The sequence below is a fragment of the Mytilus edulis genome, chromosome 2 (genome assembly GCF_963676685.1).
Source record: "Mytilus edulis chromosome 2, xbMytEdul2.2, whole genome shotgun sequence".
NCBI lineage: Eukaryota > Metazoa > Mollusca > Bivalvia > Mytilida > Mytilidae > Mytilus > Mytilus edulis.
The window spans coordinates 40,323,980-40,343,100 of NC_092345.1; the positions used below are offsets into that span (position 1 = coordinate 40,323,980).

The 19,121-nt window shown below is 33.7% G+C and overlaps 2 protein-coding genes across 3 annotated transcripts in view; one reads left to right on the forward strand and one right to left on the reverse strand.

Moving 5' to 3' along the window:
* LOC139510169 (SH3 domain-binding protein 5-like) overlaps nucleotides 1–19,121 on the reverse strand; it is a 206,021-nt gene that overhangs the window by 169,700 nt on the left and 17,200 nt on the right. The gene's annotated exons all lie outside the window — the stretch shown is intronic.
* LOC139512150 (uncharacterized) lies at nucleotides 313–13,993 on the forward strand. 2 transcript variants are annotated; one of them, XR_011662177.1, is made up of 4 exons: nucleotides 313–1,268; nucleotides 2,381–3,828; nucleotides 8,713–11,099; nucleotides 12,212–13,993. XR_011662177.1 is itself a non-coding variant. In XM_071299550.1 (3 exons), exons 2-3 carry the CDS (start codon nucleotides 2,538–2,540, stop codon nucleotides 9,690–9,692), a joined length of 2,271 nt encoding a protein of 756 aa, XP_071155651.1. In that variant the 5' UTR covers nucleotides 313–1,268; nucleotides 2,381–2,537; the 3' UTR covers nucleotides 9,693–12,192. The 2 variants fall into 2 exon arrangements, 1 of the variants encoding a protein (XP_071155651.1); XM_071299550.1 differs by lacking the exon at nucleotides 12,212–13,993 and having other exon boundaries at nucleotides 8,713–12,192.

Consider the following 19,121-nt stretch of genomic DNA (forward strand, 5'->3'; position numbering starts at 1 on the left):
CATGCGTCTCTGATTGATTGAGTACCACAACAACTACAACACGCATGTACGTACACATCTAGAAATGGTCTGTCGCATAGCTCGCAAGTGCTTCCCGTGTTATTAGGGATGTCAGTTAGTAATTTTGTTATGAAGTATGCGTTTATGATTTCTCTTGATGATCTAGCGCATTTCCAGAAATCAGGGACTTTGACCGAGAGGTGAATATTTTTTCTGAATACATGTTGAAATCAAATTCACCAATTGCTTTCGATTGCTGATTTAATAATTTTAAGTTCGCTTCGTATTGCGTGTATTTACGTTCGCTTGACATGGTGTATTTTTCGTTCAAATTTAATTCTCAGGCACCAACCCCAAATACTAATATACATTCATTTATTAAAAGAAAGATAGTTCCGAAAGTTCATAATTAAAATAAATTATTATTTATTTCTTCATTTACATAGAAAACTTTTCAATTTACGGCCCTAGATAAAGATTTATTTATATCTTATATAATAGGTTTTAAGTTAACATTTTGAAGCATTTAAGACGGAACTAAGTTTTTATTGTATTTACTTTGAATCGGGATTGTAGATTCCTTACGGCTTATTTTTAATACTTTTCTAGAATTTTAGCAAATAGTCTTTGTCATGAGATTAACACTTTGACTCAAACCTATTTAGCTTTGGCAGATACAAACTTGTAGACAGAGATTTAATTAAGCTGCTATTGTTATCTGCCTGAAATGTAGGTAATTTCAATTTGCACTTTTAATCAGGGCACGCTATTTTAGGACCGCCCTTATTTTTAAGAAATGACAAATCCCCCCTATTTTTCTAAAAACCTAGAAATCCGATTGGTTAAACAGAAAATAATCCTAGAGGAAATTGAAATACTATTTCTTGGGAACAAATCACTTACTGATTTGTTTCCAATTAATAAACATCTATATTTCAAGTTTCTCTTGGATTGTTTTCAGGTTAGTGAAATTACATTTATTTTATTGTATTATGAAATTCTTTTTATATCTATTTAAAAGAAGTCTTGAGACATAGAAAAAGAGTTAGCTATAATTGTAAATAATGTACACTAGATATATGTGTATATAGATCAATTAATTATCCTTTTTTTTATTGCGAATACATGTAAATTAAGAGTTCAAAGCCTATCTATAAATAGCTAGATTAAATCAAGTCCGATAACTCATTTCTGTTATGATAAAAATAGAAAAGGCGCTTTGTAAATGAAAGCAAGTTTTTACTTAGGAAAAGATGTTTAGAATCATGGTAAGACTTGGTTGCCTAAAGCCGATTGGCAGAATTTCTATAATATTATCTATAGCAAGGTTGTCTTAATATTCTATGCGTATAGAATCAGTTTTAGTCTAAATATTTGTGTAATAATGTTGGCCTACAGGTAGCCATTGTTTTACTCGTGAACTGAAGCAATAGAAACTGTACTGTTATCAGCTGATATAAGAAAATGAATATACTATTTTATTCCTTCAATGTTTTATCCTGAATAGTTTCCCCTATGACAGATTAAAGAATATTAGTAATTTCATCCCATGTTGAAAATGATTATCTCCCCTTATTTTTGTTTAAATCATCAGTTGTAAATAATTAATCTAGTGTATATAGTGTGTAATGCATTTTTAGTTAAAGAAACATACTCATATCTATGTTTTTCACAGAACACAATAACTTATCACCCTTTTAGCAGAATTTATACCTTGCAAGACACCCATGCATAAAAGTATGATTATCTCCCCTTAATTAGAAATGTATCAATTGTCAAATAAGTACTTATCTTATGAATAGAATTTTAACTACTTTACAAATTATAAAATGTAGGTCCACTCTTATCCGAAACTTAATAAAGGAGCTAGTCCCTCCCTTATTTATTATACATGTATTTAAATCCAGATTCTTTATGATTGACCCTTCATGTTCATAGGTTATCTTTGCAAGGTGTGTCTTTTGTTTGTTTGTTGTAGATAGTTTTTGTTTTTAGTATATTTTTATAATGAGGAATGTTTAGTATTTTAAATACCACCCAGTAAAGCTGAAAACTTGTATTTTATTAGGTACGCATAAGTATGTTGCATTTGTTTCTGAATTTCACTTTATCGCTTTTTTTCAGTAGTATTCACTACGTCTTAATGTTGATTGTTTGAGTTTCACAAATTAATGATAATGATGTGTATTACTATATAGGTTTTGCTTTATACATCACAAATATGTATGTTTATATGTATCATCGATAATATCCATTAACCCATGATTTTAGTGTATAGCCCTTTGTATTGTACTTGTATTACTTTTTATATCTATCACTTACTGATTTGTTTCCAATTAATAAACATCTATATTTCAAGTTTCTCTTGGATTGTTTTCAGAACCCCAGTGAAGGATCGCATTCGATTACTGGTATACCCAAGTTAACCCGACACAACACCCTTATCCATACAAACATCAACATCCGCAACAAACAAGCGAAATTCACACTCTGTCAATTGGTGGAGCGACTTAAAGATCCCTAGTGTAGAAGAATATATGTGGACCAGATCCAAAGGACCAATAGACCTACACCACTCGTGGATGATAAGTATGTTTCCAGAAAATGGCACCCCTGCAACATCAGCTGGAGAAACAACTCTGATCCTCCAACAACCAGGAACTTCTGGCCTCCAACAACCAGGAACTTCTGGACTCCAACACCCAGGAACTTCCAGCCTCCAACAACCTGGACCTTCAGGTCACCAACCAGCACCAATGGCAACAACAACTGACTCTACAACAACAACAATACCTACAACAGCAACAGCAACAGTTCCAACAGTGAGTACTCATGCACCTGTCATATCATATCAACCACCACCTCAACCATCCAACCAACAAATACCGCCAGGTTTCCAGATAGAGCACAAAATAAATGTTCAAATAAAACCGTATGATGGGAAAGTTTCACCAAGTCAATGGTGGCAAAAGTTTTTAGCTTTTATAACACTTCAGCATATGACAGACAAACAAGCAATATTATCATTACCGTTCCATTTAGAGGACAAACCAAGTGAATGGTTTTCAACCTTAGCTGATGAAGCAAAACAATCATTGGCAACAATCAAGACGGCTTTCATAAGCAGATTTCAACCTCAAGTCAGTTCAAGTATTAACTTGACAAAGTTAAAGCAGTCTCCAACCGAAAATATCGAAGATTATATTCATCGGGCAATTCAGTACAATAAGTATAGGAGTGCCTCAGTACCGTTTTTGATAGAACTTGCTATTAATGGAATGAAATCCTCTATTGCCCACATAATTATTCCTCAACAACCACAAACTATTGAAGAGTTAAGGAAAATCGCATCAATAGCTGAAATGACAGTAAATCAAACAAAAACACTAGACGAAACCAACATCAATGACAGCGTCGAAAAATTTGTTGCATCAGCTGAAGCAAGACTCATGGACAATTTGGCAGAAAGATTCTCAAGTACCATCTCTGCAATAAATTCTTCAATGGACGAAAAAATTACCAGCTACAATCCAAATACCTATAAACCGGTTGAAAACAACCAATATGTTCAACCACAATACCAACCACATTTCCAGAATAACTATCAGCCAATCCAGCAATTCCAACAATTCCAACCACGCCAACAATTCCAACCACGTCAGCAATTCCAACCACGCCAACAATTCCAACCACGTCAGCAATTCCAACCAAGACAGCAATTCCAGCCACAACAGCAGAATCGAACAAGATATCAGCAAACCACGAACCAGACACAGCAATGGTCACCACAAAACCAGACAAACCAAAATACAAATTGTATAGGCTGTGGTAAGTTTTGTATATCAAGGTCCAAATGTCCTGCATTTAATAAGTTTTGTTTAAAATGTGGTAAACAAGGTCATTTTCACTATGTATGCAATCAGGGTAATCAAAACTTTCAACAGTCTGTCAATTTCCAATAGGGGTGCGAGCCTGCTTGTAGGCAACATAGGTCTATAGGTGGGCATAATGACAATCACAATCATAAGGCAATTGTAAATTTGTTGACAACTTTTCATCCTCAAAAAAGTACTACACAAGTTTCTGTTGGTGACACGAGAACTCATGCTTTGTTAGACAGTGGAGCAAATATTTCAGTTATGCATTCTAACTTTCTGAACAAAACTTCATATTCAAAAAACAAACTTCTTCCGCCTGATATACCATCTATAATTGCAGTGAATGGTGATCATGTCAGAATATTAGGCAAAATAAAAATCAAGGTCACAATAGGAGATAGAGACTATCAACAAATGGTATATGTGCTTAACAAACTTCACCATTCATTGATATTAGGGGTAGATTTTTTGAAAAACTCAAAAGCACATTTGTGCTTTGACACAAACACAGTTACTTTAACAGACAACCCAAGCATATCAACTGTTATAAAAATGGACACAAAATCTGGTTTAGCAAGAGTCAAAAATGCTGTTATAATTCCTAAAATGTCTGAGAAAATCATATCAGTCAAAATTTCAAGACAAAAACATGGCGCAGAGGTTTTACTAGAACCACTTCACAATTTGGCTAGTCAAAACTTACTTGCTGCAAAATGTGTAGTCAAGGTAAACAAAAATAAAGGCTTTATAAAATTGCTAAACCCAACAAACAAAGATGTGCATTTAAGAGCAAACAGGGAATTAGCTACAGTTGAATGTTTACAAGGTGCAGAAATACACTCTTTTGATAAACCACAAGATGATTTTCACAATTTTTCTATTTCATCTATGAAATCTAGCAACACAAAACCTCCTAATAATATTCAATTTGATTTAGCAGATAGTGATTTAACAGAAGGTCAAAAGACAAAGCTAAATGCTTTCCTTAAAGAGCATAGAGGTACTTTTGCTGCTGATATGAGTGAATTAGGTCTTACTACATCCTATACCCATCACATCGAAACAATCCCAAACTCCCAAACAGTGAGACAAAATTTCTATAGACAATCCCCTCACATGGAGAAAGAAACAAACAAACACATTGATGAAATGTTGCAAAATGACATTATCCAGCACTCCACCTCCAACTGGTCTTCTCCAGTTGTTCTAGTCCGTAAAAAGGCCCTTGGTAATGAGTCGGACAAAGTGGAATACAGATTTTGTATAGATTATAGAAAATTGAATCGGATATCTTTCGCACAAAATTTTCCTCTACCCCATCTAGATAGTGTATTCGATTCCATTGGAGAAGCTCAAGCAAAATATTTCACATCACTCGACATGAGAAGTTCTTTTTGGCAAGTCCCACTAGACCCTGAAAGTCAAATCAAAAGTGCTTTTATCACTCAATCTGGTGTCTATCAATGGAAAAGAATGCCATTTGGTTTAAGAAATAGTAGCATTACTTTTGCCAGCATGATGTCTAACGTTTTGAGAGGGCTTAACTGGAAATCTGTTCTTGTCTATATTGATGACATCCTGATCTTCAGTCGCTCATTTGAGGAACATCTTTCACATATTGGCCAGGTTTTCACTCGGTTGAATGAAGCAAATCTCAAACTTCACCCTTCAAAATGTCATTTTGCGGTAAAACAGTTAAAATTCTTAGGTCACATTATTTCTAGAGATGGAGTTGAAGTAAACTCAGAGAAAACTAGAGCAGTCAGTGAGTATCCTATCCCAAAAACCCAAAAACAAGTTCGTAGCTTTCTTGGCATGGCAAATTATTACAGGAGGTTCATCAGGAATTACTCCCAGATTGTGAGTCCTTTAAATGCTCTTCTTAGAAAAGATAAATCTTTTGATTGGACTGAGGACTGTGAACAATCTTTTCAAACGATCAAAAATGCCTTGATCTCAGCACCTGTTCTTTCCTATGCTAATAGCTCTAAACCTTTCATCTTGACATGTGATGCTTCAAATCAAGCCATAAGCTATATTCTAGGTCAAAAAGATGATGAGGGCAAGGAATATGTCATTTGTTATGGAGGTAAATCATTAACCTTAGATGAAAGAAAATGGACAACTTCTGAAAAAGAATGTTATGCTGTGATTAAAGGTATTGAAGCTTATCGTCCATACTTGGCAGGTACTCATTTCACCATAATTACTGACCATAGAGCACTTGTATGGTTACAAACTGCAAAACACACAGGTCGTTTAGAAAGATGGGCATTAAAAATTCAATATCTTAACTTTGACATAGTCCATAGACCAGGAAAAAGCAATGTTGTAGCCGACTGCCTTAGTCGTCGACCTTATGATGATTCAGACTCTTCTTCTGCTAATGTTTGTTCTCTTCAAAATGATATTCCATGTGATGAAGATGGTTATCAACGTGAGGTCACTTTTGTCTATGCAAATGATTCTGAGGACTCTTTTCCTTCTATTTCTGCTTTAGAGGTTGGTCCTGATATAAATGATATCATAGGTAACAATACATCTCTGTCAGAGCTACAAAGGAACTGTGAGGATTTCAAAGAAATCTATGCATATCTATCTGACAAAACTCTTCCAGATGACACAAAATCCATTAGGCATATTATTTCAGAAAGTGCATTCTATTCCATTCAAAATAATGTGTTATACCACTGGTATCAAAGGCGTTGCAGAAATGTCCAAGAAGAGTTGCGTCACATTCTACAAATTGCTTTACCTAAATGTTTAAGGCTTGATGCTCTAAAATCCTATCATGACTCTTTAGCAGGAGGTGGCCATCTTGGCGTTGAAAAATGTAGATCTTCTCTCTTGCAAAATTATTGGTGGCCAGCAATGCATGCAGATGTAGTTGAATATATAAAGTCTTGTGACAGATGTCAAAGAGCAAAAAGAAACTATGATCCAAACAAACCTCCTCGGTCTCCAATGCCACAAGCAGGTAGATTTGACAGATGGCATATAGATGTTCTAGGTCCTATTTATAAAACTGCTGACAACTATGAATTCATTCTTGTAGTCGTTGACGCTTTTACTCGCTGGTGTGAGGCATTTCCCCTTCGAACCCAATCAGCAAAAGAAATAGGTACTGTTCTTTACAATGAGGTAATAACTCGTTACGGAGCACCAAGGTGCCTCACCTCTGATCGTGGAGCTGCTTTTACTTCAAAACTCATACGAGCTATCTGTGAAATATTTGAGGTCACAAAACATTACACAAGTTCTTATCATCCAAATACAAATGGTACGGTTGAGCGTCAACACAGTACACTTGCTGCCTCTTTGAGAACATATTGCAATAATGATCAGAAAAATTGGCCAGCCTTGATTCCTAGTATAATGATGGCATTTCGTCGTGCCCCATCAAACAACACAACAAAATTCTCACCTTTCTACATGGTCTTTGGTCAAGAGATGAGGTTGCCCTTTGATATTGCATTAGAACTAAAAGATTCTTTGCCTCCAGACAGTAGACACTTTATACAAGAATTTCTATCTAACTTGAAAATGGCTCATGAAATTGGTCTGAAAAATGAAACAGAACAAAAGGCCAAAGATAAAGAGCGCCATGACCTCAAAGCCAAGATACCTGAATTATCCATTGGTGACCAAGTTTTATTGAAAATACAAAAAACACCAAAAGGTCTCTCACGCAAGCTTTATGACAAATCTGAAGGTCCTTATCGTATCATAGAGCTTGGCCCTAAATACACATATAAGCTAAAAAGACTTTCTGATCATCGCATTTATCCTTCCCTTATAAATGCCACAAATTTGAGACGCTATTACCCCCCTGGACCTGTCAGAAGAAAATATGATGACCCACCTGAAGCTGAAATTCCACAAAATAATGACCCACCAGAACAGAATGCAGATATCAATGATGACACACAACAACAAGTAGATGGAGATGTTGCCCCAAATCAGCAGAATCCAAAACCCCCACCTCAACAGAATCCAAAAACCCCAACTCAACAGAATCCAAAACCCCCAACTCAACAGAATCCAAAACCCCAAACTCTGCCCACTACAGACCCCAGTACAAAATATGTAGTCAAAGATCTATTGAAAGGTCGATACAAAAATGGACACAGACAAACTCGAGTAGAATGGGCAGATAATTCACGTACATGGGAACCAGATACCAGTTTTGACCCAGATATAATAGAAGAAATAGACCGCATATTCACAAAGAAAGGAAAACGCAAAAGGTCACTGTTTAACAAAAAGAATATATCCTTCCTCAGGCCTCAACATAAAAAGTCTGAATTCTCAGATAATTCTTAGGTATGATTAGCCCCCCTTACCCAGAAAGAAAATCTTAGATGTAATTAGCCCCCTTCCCCATACACACAGGTATAGATGATATTGAATTCCCCATTGAACACATATGTTTTTCGACCCCCAAACCCACACACCCTTTTACTGCGATAGGCTTAGACTAATACCGTTATGGTGATTTGATGGTCAATAGACACACCGGTTATATAGACATTTTTCTGATGAGGAACATTGCGCATATCATTTAATTTTTTTTCTCCCTCGGTCATAAGATAATTCTTATCAGAAATACAAAATTCATTTTAGAATAACACAAATTAAATTTAGAGAGAAAACAGAATATTATGTGTTGGGGTCATGTTTGTGTTAGTAGCTGGTTCTACTGTCTTAGTGCTAGATTGTATACTGTGTACAGGTATACTTTCATCGACAATCAACACATAAGTTTTTGTTACAATTAAAACAATAAAAAAAAAAAAAAAAGAAAAGATTAAAATATTTTTTTCATATTTTGTAGGTTTCTTGTTCGCTCATCAGAATAGTCTTCTCTACTCCATCATAGTCATATTAAGCCTCATCACAGTAATGTTATCCCCAATAAATGGAAAACTCACCCAAAGAATCAACTATGGAAATGTAATTAAAGAACAAATCCAGTCATTTATTACCCAAGAATCATGGTTACCCACTTTCCAGATTGAGTCACCCAAGACCATTGAAGAACAACCCATATTTACACAAAAGTTTGAACCAGAGGCAACATGGCCTGATTCAAACATCATTCTCATTGTTTTTACTACTGGTATCTCCAGAATAGTAATTGTCTTTTGTATTTTCATGTTATGTAAAGTTCGTAAAATGGCAGTAACACTACTTATTTTACAACAGTCACTACAAATACATTCACAAACCATGCCATCATTCATATATCGCAATCCAAATGTCAAGGATGAATCTCCATCTATCATTGAAAAGTTGATGAAACAAGAGTTTTCGTGGAGCCATGTATCTGTTATTTTGAATACCATTGTATTAATATTTCTGATTTTTATCATATACTCTTTGTACAAATCAAAAAATCAAAAGTCAACAAAAGTCATGCTTGAAATAACTTCAGGTGGAAGTTGTGTAACAGTGCCAATACTAAGTTTGTCATTATGTCCATCCTATTACAATTTTCCTGTACCAAAAGTACATGATCTCTCAATTTCTGCATTTCCTCAATCAAAATTATTTGTTTCATGGTCATCATTTATTGTTACAAACAGAGTTACTGGACAGACTGTTAAAATACCATCCACTATAGATATTAATATCATTACTCGTTACAAAATTAGTCAGATTATAAATCAACCATTTAATGTTTATGTTTTGATAACCCATCAAGGTTTTGCCTCCACACTGAATCCATCTTGTTTACCACAGTCTAATGATCATGTTGATGATGTTCATGTAAAGGTTGATGAAACAACCTCAATGTATCCAAAGCTTGATTGACTCAACAAATTGCAATATAACTTCTAGTGTAAAAAAAATAAACGCTTACTATTTCATTTTTGAATCTTTTATATATATATTTTAAACATTGATGTTCAATGAGTGTAAACGCGTCCTTGTTACATTACTTTCATTTAAAAATAACCTTTAAAACAACTTTATGCAAATTGTTTGTTTTTTTAAATTGAGTCAATTAGGCTGTTCCATAATTTTTAGAAAAATCAGGACCTTGATTACAAAACTAATCTCTGCATATTTGTTTTCTATATATTTTAATTGGTACTGTCTATATTTGTATTATAATTTTTATGCTTTACTTTGTATAAGAAAGATACTTCTGTTACTAGTTTGTTTTTTCTACTAAAATTTGTATATTGATATTTTTCAGAAGTGATATTAACATTTTGAAGCTTTGGGGTCCAAAGCAGTTGGGCCAAGGGGGAGTTGACATGGTGTATTTTTCGTTCAAATTTAATTCTCAGGCACCAACCCCAAATACTAATATACATTCATTTATTAAAAGAAAGATAGTTCCGAAAGTTCATAATTAAAATAAATTATTATTTATTTCTTCATTTACATAGAAAACTTTTCAATTTACGGCCCTAGATAAAGATTTATTTATATCTTATATAATAGGTTTTAAGTTAACATTTTGAAGCATTTAAGACGGAACTAAGTTTTTATTGTATTTACTTTGAATCGGGATTGTAGATTCCTTACGGCTTATTTTTAATACTTTTCTAGAATTTTAGCAAATAGTCTTTGTCATGAGATTAACACTTTGACTCAAACCTATTTAGCTTTGGCAGATACAAACTTGTAGACAGAGATTTAATTAAGCTGCTATTGTTATCTGCCTGAAATGTAGGTAATTTCAATTTGCACTTTTAATCAGGGCACGCTATTTTAGGACCGCCCTTATTTTTAAGAAATGACAAATCCCCCCTATTTTTCTAAAAACCTAGAAATCCGATTGGTTAAACAGAAAATAATCCTAGAGGAAATTGAAATACTATTTCTTGGGAACAAATCACTTACTGATTTGTTTCCAATTAATAAACATCTATATTTCAAGTTTCTCTTGGATTGTTTTCAGGTTAGTGAAATTACATTTATTTTATTGTATTATGAAATTCTTTTTATATCTATTTAAAAGAAGTCTTGAGACATAGAAAAAGAGTTAGCTATAATTGTAAATAATGTACACTAGATATATGTGTATATAGATCAATTAATTATCCTTTTTTTTTATTGCGAATACATGTAAATTAAGAGTTCAAAGCCTATCTATAAATAGCTAGATTAAATCAAGTCCGATAACTCATTTCTGTTATGATAAAAATAGAAAAGGCGCTTTGTAAATGAAAGCAAGTTTTTACTTAGGAAAAGATGTTTAGAATCATGGTAAGACTTGGTTGCCTAAAGCCGATTGGCAGAATTTCTATAATATTATCTATAGCAAGGTTGTCTTAATATTCTATGCGTATAGAATCAGTTTTAGTCTAAATATTTGTGTAATAATGTTGGCCTACAGGTAGCCATTGTTTTACTCGTGAACTGAAGCAATAGAAACTGTACTGTTATCAGCTGATATAAGAAAATGAATATACTATTTTATTCCTTCAATGTTTTATCCTGAATAGTTTCCCCTATGACAGATTAAAGAATATTAGTAATTTCATCCCATGTTGAAAATGATTATCTCCCCTTATTTTTGTTTAAATCATCAGTTGTAAATAATTAATCTAGTGTATATAGTGTGTAATGCATTTTTAGTTAAAGAAACATACTCATATCTATGTTTTTCACAGAACACAATAACTTATCACCCTTTTAGCTGAATTTATACCTTGCAAGACACCCATGCATAAAAGTATGATTATCTCCCCTTAATTAGAAATGTATCAATTGTCAAATAAGTACTTATCTTATGAATAGAATTTTAACTACTTTACAAATTATAAAATGTAGGTCCACTCTTATCCGAAACTTAATAAAGGAGCTAGTCCCTCCCTTATTTATTATACATGTATTTAAATCCAGATTCTTTATGATTGACCCTTCATGTTCATAGGTTATCTTTGCAAGGTGTGTCTTTTGTTTGTTTGTTGTAGATAGTTTTTGTTTTTAGTATATTTTTATAATGAGGAATGTTTAGTATTTTAAATACCACCCAGTAAAGCTGAAAACTTGTATTTTATTAGGTACGCATAAGTATGTTGCATTTGTTTCTGAATTTCACTTTATCGCTTTTTTTCAGTAGTATTCACTACGTCTTAATGTTGATTGTTTGAGTTTCACAAATTAATGATAATGATGTGTATTACTATATAGGTTTTGCTTTATACATCACAAATATGTATGTTTATATGTATCATCGATAATATCCATTAACCCATGATTTTAGTGTATAGCCCTTTGTATTGTACTTGTATTACTTTTTATATCTATCACTTACTGATTTGTTTCCAATTAATAAACATCTATATTTCAAGTTTCTCTTGGATTGTTTTCAGAACCCCAGTGAAGGATCGCATTCGATTACTGGTATACCCAAGTTAACCCGACACAACACCCTTATCCATACAAACATCAACATCCGCAACAAACAAGCGAAATTCACACTCTGTCACGCTGAATACAATATGCTTACTCAGTCTCTCGTTTGAGTCTACTAATTCTCGTCTCAACTTCTCATTCTCAGTTTGTAATTTTTCAATTACTGTACGGTTAGCTTTACCCAATTTTTCAACTTCGTTCAACCTATCAATAGTCATATGAAGCGTTGTTTTTAATTCGATGCGATGGCAATTCAGCGGTACTGCGTTATGTTCGCCTACAGATTTAGGCTCGTCCTTACGAAAAACTTCATCAATGCTAGACGGGTCGCCAGAAATAAACTGCTGTAATAAGTAACAGTCTTTTGCATACTTTTGAGAGGATGAACCTCTGTTTGTACTTTTCCTCGTGATTAATTTCCCTAAAGGACACCCCTGTATTGACTTGGCTCGACTGGTTAACATACTCCTATACCATGTTATAGTATCACCAGAGTCATTTGTTAATTTAATTAATTTTACAATATATGAGTCTCTAGGAAGATTTATCAATTCAAGGTCTAACATCGCAATAAAATCTTGGTTAGGTATAAAATGTGTCCCTTGACTACTGTCTTGCAAATCTTGACTATCAACAATGGAGTCGTCATTGTTTACATTTTGGCGGACTAGGGTGCCGATTTTTGTTACACCTTATGTAAGAATCCGGGGTTTTGATTGGTTAATAGCCAGTGTATTTTTCACCAATTTGCTGTTATCAAATGAATATCGTTCATTTTTAACGCCGCCGGGGTATTTGCTAAAAGGATATGCCTTTTTTACCCTCTCTGCCGTGCCAAATAATTACACCTTATATAAGAATGACAGCTTTTGATTGGCTGATAGCCAGTGTATTTTTCGCATATTCTAACATTTCTTCCTCATTTCAAACGAATCTGACTGTTTTTCACCACTGCCGGTGAATATGCCTCAAATACCATGGTATTTGCCATTTTGGATATTCCTTTTTTACCCTCGCGAGCATTTTCCCGCCATTTTTTTCGGATATGACAGTAGTCATCCCTGTTAGACTAGACCACTTTTTCCCCATAGACCCAATGTTAAAGCCGCCATTTTGTTTGGTGGAGGGAATTTTCGACAAGGGTCAAGTGGTCATTTTTTTTAATTAGTAATATAATTAAGGAAATGTTGTGTTTTCTTAATTAATAATTAATTGTGACAATTAATAATATAATTAAGAATATTGATTAAGTTTAATCAATATTTAGTGATGACAATGGTTCAAATCTAATTAATATTATCGATTTATATCTACTCTTGTAGCGCAGGTAATAGGGTTTGACCAAATCAATTAAAACAAAACCTTTTTTTTTTGTTGGTGACCAGTGGAAGAATAAACAGTATGTCATCTTTTGTGTTAAAACAATACGTATACCATTGTAAACAACGGACGTATTCCAAAATATTTTCTTCAACATTGTCAAATGTAAATGACCTACTAAATGAACCTTACATTCAATGTTTACATGAGTATAAATAGATGTTTGTGTACATATGTTATTTTTTTTATTTAAGAGTGAACGTTTATTCTGTTTTTGTTTGTGAAAGTCGGGTGATATCTATTATGTAAATTAGAGACAATTGTTTTAAATAAATATGATTAAATAGTGATAACTTGGGTCATGTTTACATTTTGAATATGTTAAAATCTGACGCTATCTATTATAACTGGATTAAACCGGTTTATACCTATTCATGAATAAACATAGTATGTCGGGTTAATGAAATACTAATTTCAATCCGATTTTTTCTTTTTTAATTCTTCAGAACGTTTCTCGTAAATGGCATCAGAAATGTTTAGATTTTCATGTATATTTATCTATTTTTCTGATTATTAGTTGGTATATACGAGAAATTACATATGCAGTAAGATGAAAAAAAAAGTTTGGTATAAAAATAATATACACTGTCAATTTCATATTTTTAATTTGTAATACATGTACAATTATAAAAGAAATCAATGAGATTGAAAGTCTTTAACATCACTGGCTTTCACCCATGAATTAAACTTGGTTGGCCAATTTAACCATTTGATATAATATTGTTTATAGGGTCCTCTTCCTTTTGTTTTTATAACTTTCTCAATTTTCCACAAGGAATTGTCTTTGACGTTTATTCGTTGAAGTTCAGATTGGTAGTAGGATCCAGAAATTTCTTTTCCATGGTAATCTTTGATGCGATATAACGGTGTCATGCTTCTCCAGAATCGTCCGGATATCGTGAATACTTCACCCGTCCATTTTTCGTCATATTCCCGAGAAAAAATATTTCTCAAATATGTAAGTCTAACTCGATCTCCAAGTTTAAACCTGAAGTGGTACTGTTTCTTTAACATTCCAGAATGCGGTCTTGAAAAATATGTCGATAAGCGAATAGCTTCTTCATTTTCCTTTTTCACTTCTACAGGTGCCATGTCGATAGTGCTATGAATAGTATGGTTGTATCCATTTACAAAGCTTTGAAGCTTGTCTATGTATCTGTAAGACTGATTGTACGAAAAGTAGCGATATATTTTCGTTTTTATTGTTTTTATAACACGCTCGGACACTGATGCTTTGACCTCATTAAACGCATAAAAATGATTAATCTCTTCCTTTTTAAAAACTGTCTGAACTCTCTTTGCCTTGAACTCCTGTCCCATATCCGTTCGTATTTTATTTGGAACTCTTCCTGTTTGAAATATGTCTTGAAATGCAGTTGCCACGGACTCTCCTTTTTTGTCTTTTAGTTTACGTAGCCATAAATACTTTGAAAACACATCAATGACTACCAATACGTATTTATATTCTTTATTGTATTTTGAAAACTTCACCATATCCATAAGGTCAGCAGACCATTGGTCATCTATCCCGGCCACAACGATTTCCGTTCTATTCTGTGGTCTCCTTAATGGTCGTTGTAAACTGTATGGTTCCTGGCTTTGTAACCATTTTCGTATCTTATATTTACTAATTTTGAATTGCCCATCTTTTTGTATATAATTATAAAGTTTGTCTGGTCCCGAAAAACTAGCAGGATTTGATGGAATGTAGTAGATTTCGTTCTTATTTAATCGAATCAACATTGATAATAATTTTCCGGAATTTTTTGGATGTGTTCCAATGTGGTTTAAAATTAGTATTTTCGAAAACCAAGAATAAAAGCACCTCAAAAGTTATTAAACCTTAGCATCTGTACTTATTCAAGCACATAGACACATTGCTTGCCCGAAACAGGAATGGCTCGCTACAGCTCGCAGTACACCTATTTCTTAGCCTCGTACAAATACAGCTGATATTTAAAGACACTAACCAGTTGTTGTCTTTATAAATTGAAACACTGGAAAGATATATCAGTTAACAGCTTCCTTCATACGAGAACAGATGGACGATAAAACGTGTCCCGTATGTAAACTTCAATTTTCTAGAAAAGATGTTATGATGCGACATCATAGAAATAAACATGGAATCACTGAACCATATCCGCTGACCAGTCATACGGACCCGCCGCCGCAGAGGGAAGGAACATCACCGCCGCCGCCGCAGAGGGAAGGAACAACGCCGCCGACGCCGCCGCCGCCGCCGCCACCGCATGATGAGGATACGGCGGCGCCCCAGAAGGAGGAAACAGAACACTTGGTTTTTAAACATCCATTCACGATGACAGTAAGCGGACCAACATCATGTGGCAAAACTTTTTTTGTGAAACAACTTCTCCAAAATTCAAGATTTATTCAGCCTACTATTCAGAGAATAATATGGCTTTACAGACGTTGGCAACCACTCTACGACGACATTCAAAAGACAGTTAGACCGTATGTCGAATTTATACAAGGGATACCAGTTGATTTAGAGAAGGATAGCTTTATTGATCCAAGTGTAAGAAATATGATAGTTTTGGACGATTTAATGTCAACATCAGCAAAAGATCCTAGAATCACTGACTTGTTTACGGAAGGTAGCCATCATAGGAATCTATCAGTTCTAGTATTAAATCAGAATCTTTACTTCAGTAAAGATCCTACACAAAGAAGAAATTGTCACTACTTGGTATTATTTAACAACCCTGTCGATAAGCAACAGATAATGACTCTAGGCAGACAAATGTATCCGGGAAAAGTACTATACTTTTTAGAAAAATTTGAAGAATCAACTAGTAAACCATTTGGATATCTTCTTGTGGATTTAAAACCAACGACATCAGAATCGAACCGATTGCTTGGAAACGTTTTACAGCAACAATTAGCAAAGACCAATGAAGTAATTCCTACTTCAAATGATATAAATACAGAGCAACATTCAGCCGCTCCTTATTCTTACCAAGACAATCCTAGTAAACAGACGTATGAAAATATGCCCTCTTGTGACGATTGTGGAGTAGTGCTTGACAGTATGCACGATTTGCAAAGACATATCAAACATTGGTGTCCAGAAAACGAATCTTTCAAAAGAAAAAGAGACAGCAAAGACCTAGATAACGAAAATCCTTCAAAAAAGTCAGCCTCAGAATGGATTGAATATGATGGTGGTTCAGACGATAGTAGTGAAGATGTTAATATAGACGACAATGAAGGATACAAAACCATATTACATGCAGCCATTGATACAGCGAAAGACACTTGGGATAAAAAATACGACAAGTACGTGAAAGAGGGTATGAATGAGGAAGACGCAATTCAACAAAGCAATCAAAAAATAAGCCCTCTTGTTCAACGTCAGTTTTTTAAACGCTATACTGAGTTGTTGAAACTGATTGTTCCCCTAGATAAAAGCAATGTGCACTCTGACATTGTACGACAAATTCAGGATGTTGTTGAAAACAATACAGATGACGAAACTCAAATTCGGCGTATTCTCATGAAAAATCGACATCAATTTAATGAATTATTTGATGATGATTACTTTGAAACGACTAGTGACACTGAGAATACAGACGATGAGGACGATGAAGAGGACACTGACGAAGATGTACAGGAGAAAGACTAGTCCTTTATAACATACTGTATTACATGGATTTCGTTATATCCATTTTAATATTTGTATTGACAACATGTCTGCATTGGAGAAATATCTAAAGGAAATCTACTACATTCCATCAAATCCTGCTAGTTTTTCGGGACCAGACAAACTTTATAATTATATACAAAAAGATGGGCAATTCAAAATTAGTAAATATAAGATACGAAAATGGTTACAAAGCCAGGAACCATACAGTTTACAACGACCATTGAGGAGACCACAGAATAGAACGGAAATCGTTGTGGCCGGGATAGATGACCAATGGTCTGCTGACCTTATGGATATGGTGAAGTTTTCAAAATACAATAAAGAATATAAATACGTATTGGTAGTCATTGATGTGTTTTCAAAGTATTTATGGCTACGTAAACTAAAAGACAAAAAAGGAGAGTCCGTGGCAACTGCATTTCAAGACATATTTCAAACAGGAAGAGTTCCAAATAAAATACGAACGGATATGGGACAGGAGTTCAAGGCAAAGAGAGTTCAGACAGTTTTTAAAAAGGAAGAGATTAATCATTTTTATGCGTTTAATGAGGTCAAAGCATCAGTGTCCGAGCGTGTTATAAAAACAATAAAAACGAAAATATATCGCTACTTTTCGTACAATCAGTCTTACAGATACATAGACAAGCTTCAAAGCTTTGTAAATGGATACAACCATACTATTCATAGCACTATCGACATGGCACCTGTAGAAGTGAAAAAGGAAAATGAAGAAGCTATTCGCTTATCGACATATTTTTCAAGACCGCATTCTGGAATGTTAAAGAAACAGTACCACTTCAGGTTTAAACTTGGAGATCGAGTTAGACTTACATATTTGAGAAATATTTTTTCTCGGGAATATGACGAAAAATGGACGGGTGAAGTATTCACGATATCCGGACGATTCTGGAGAAGCATGACACCGTTATATCGCATCAAAGATTACCATGGAAAAGAAATTTCTGGACCCTACTACCAATCTGAACTTCAACGAATAAACGTCAAAGACAATTCCTTGTGGAAAATTGAGAAAGTTATAAAAACAAAAGGAAGAGGACCCTATAAACAATATTATATCAAATGGTTAAATTGGCCAACCAAGTTTAATTCATGGGTGAAAGCCAGTGATGTTAAAGACTTTCAATCTCATTGATTTCTTTTATAATTGTACATGTATTACAAATTAAAAATATGAAATTGACAGTGTATATTATTTTTATACCAAACTTTTTTTTTCATCTTACTGCATATGTAATTTCTCGTATATACCAACTAATAATCAGAAAAATAGATAAATATACATGAAAATCTAAACATTTCTGATGCCATTTACGAGAAACGTTCTGAAGAATTAAAAAAGAAAAAATCGGATTGAAATTAGTATTTCATTAACCCGACATACTATGTTTATTCATGAATAGGTATAAACCGGTTTAATCCAGTTATAATAGATAGCATCAGATTTTAACATATTCAAAATGTAAACATGACCCAAGTTATCACTATTTAATCATATTTATTTAAAACAATTGTCTCTAATTTACATAATAGATATCACCCGACTTTCACAAACAAAAACAGAATAAACGTTCACTCTTAAATAAAAAAAATAACATATGTACACAAACATCTATTTATACTCATGTAAACATTGAATGTAAGGTTCATTTAGTAGGTCATTTACATTTGACAATGTTGAAGAAAATATTTTGGAATACGTCCGTTGTTTACAATGGTATACGTATTCTTTTAACACAAAAGATGACATACTGTTTATTCTTCCACTGGTCACCAACAAAAAAAAAAGGTTTTGTTTTAATTGA

Excerpts from the sequence above, each read along its gene's own strand:
- LOC139512150 (XM_071299550.1), top strand. The coding sequence starts at position 2,538 with ATGTGGACCAGATCCAAAGGACCAATAGACCTACACCACTCGTGGATG. Across the intron at positions 3,829-8,712 it reads TACAAATTGTATAGGCTGTG|GTTTCTTGTTCGCTCATCAG; the intron begins GTAAGTTTTGTA and ends CATATTTTGTAG.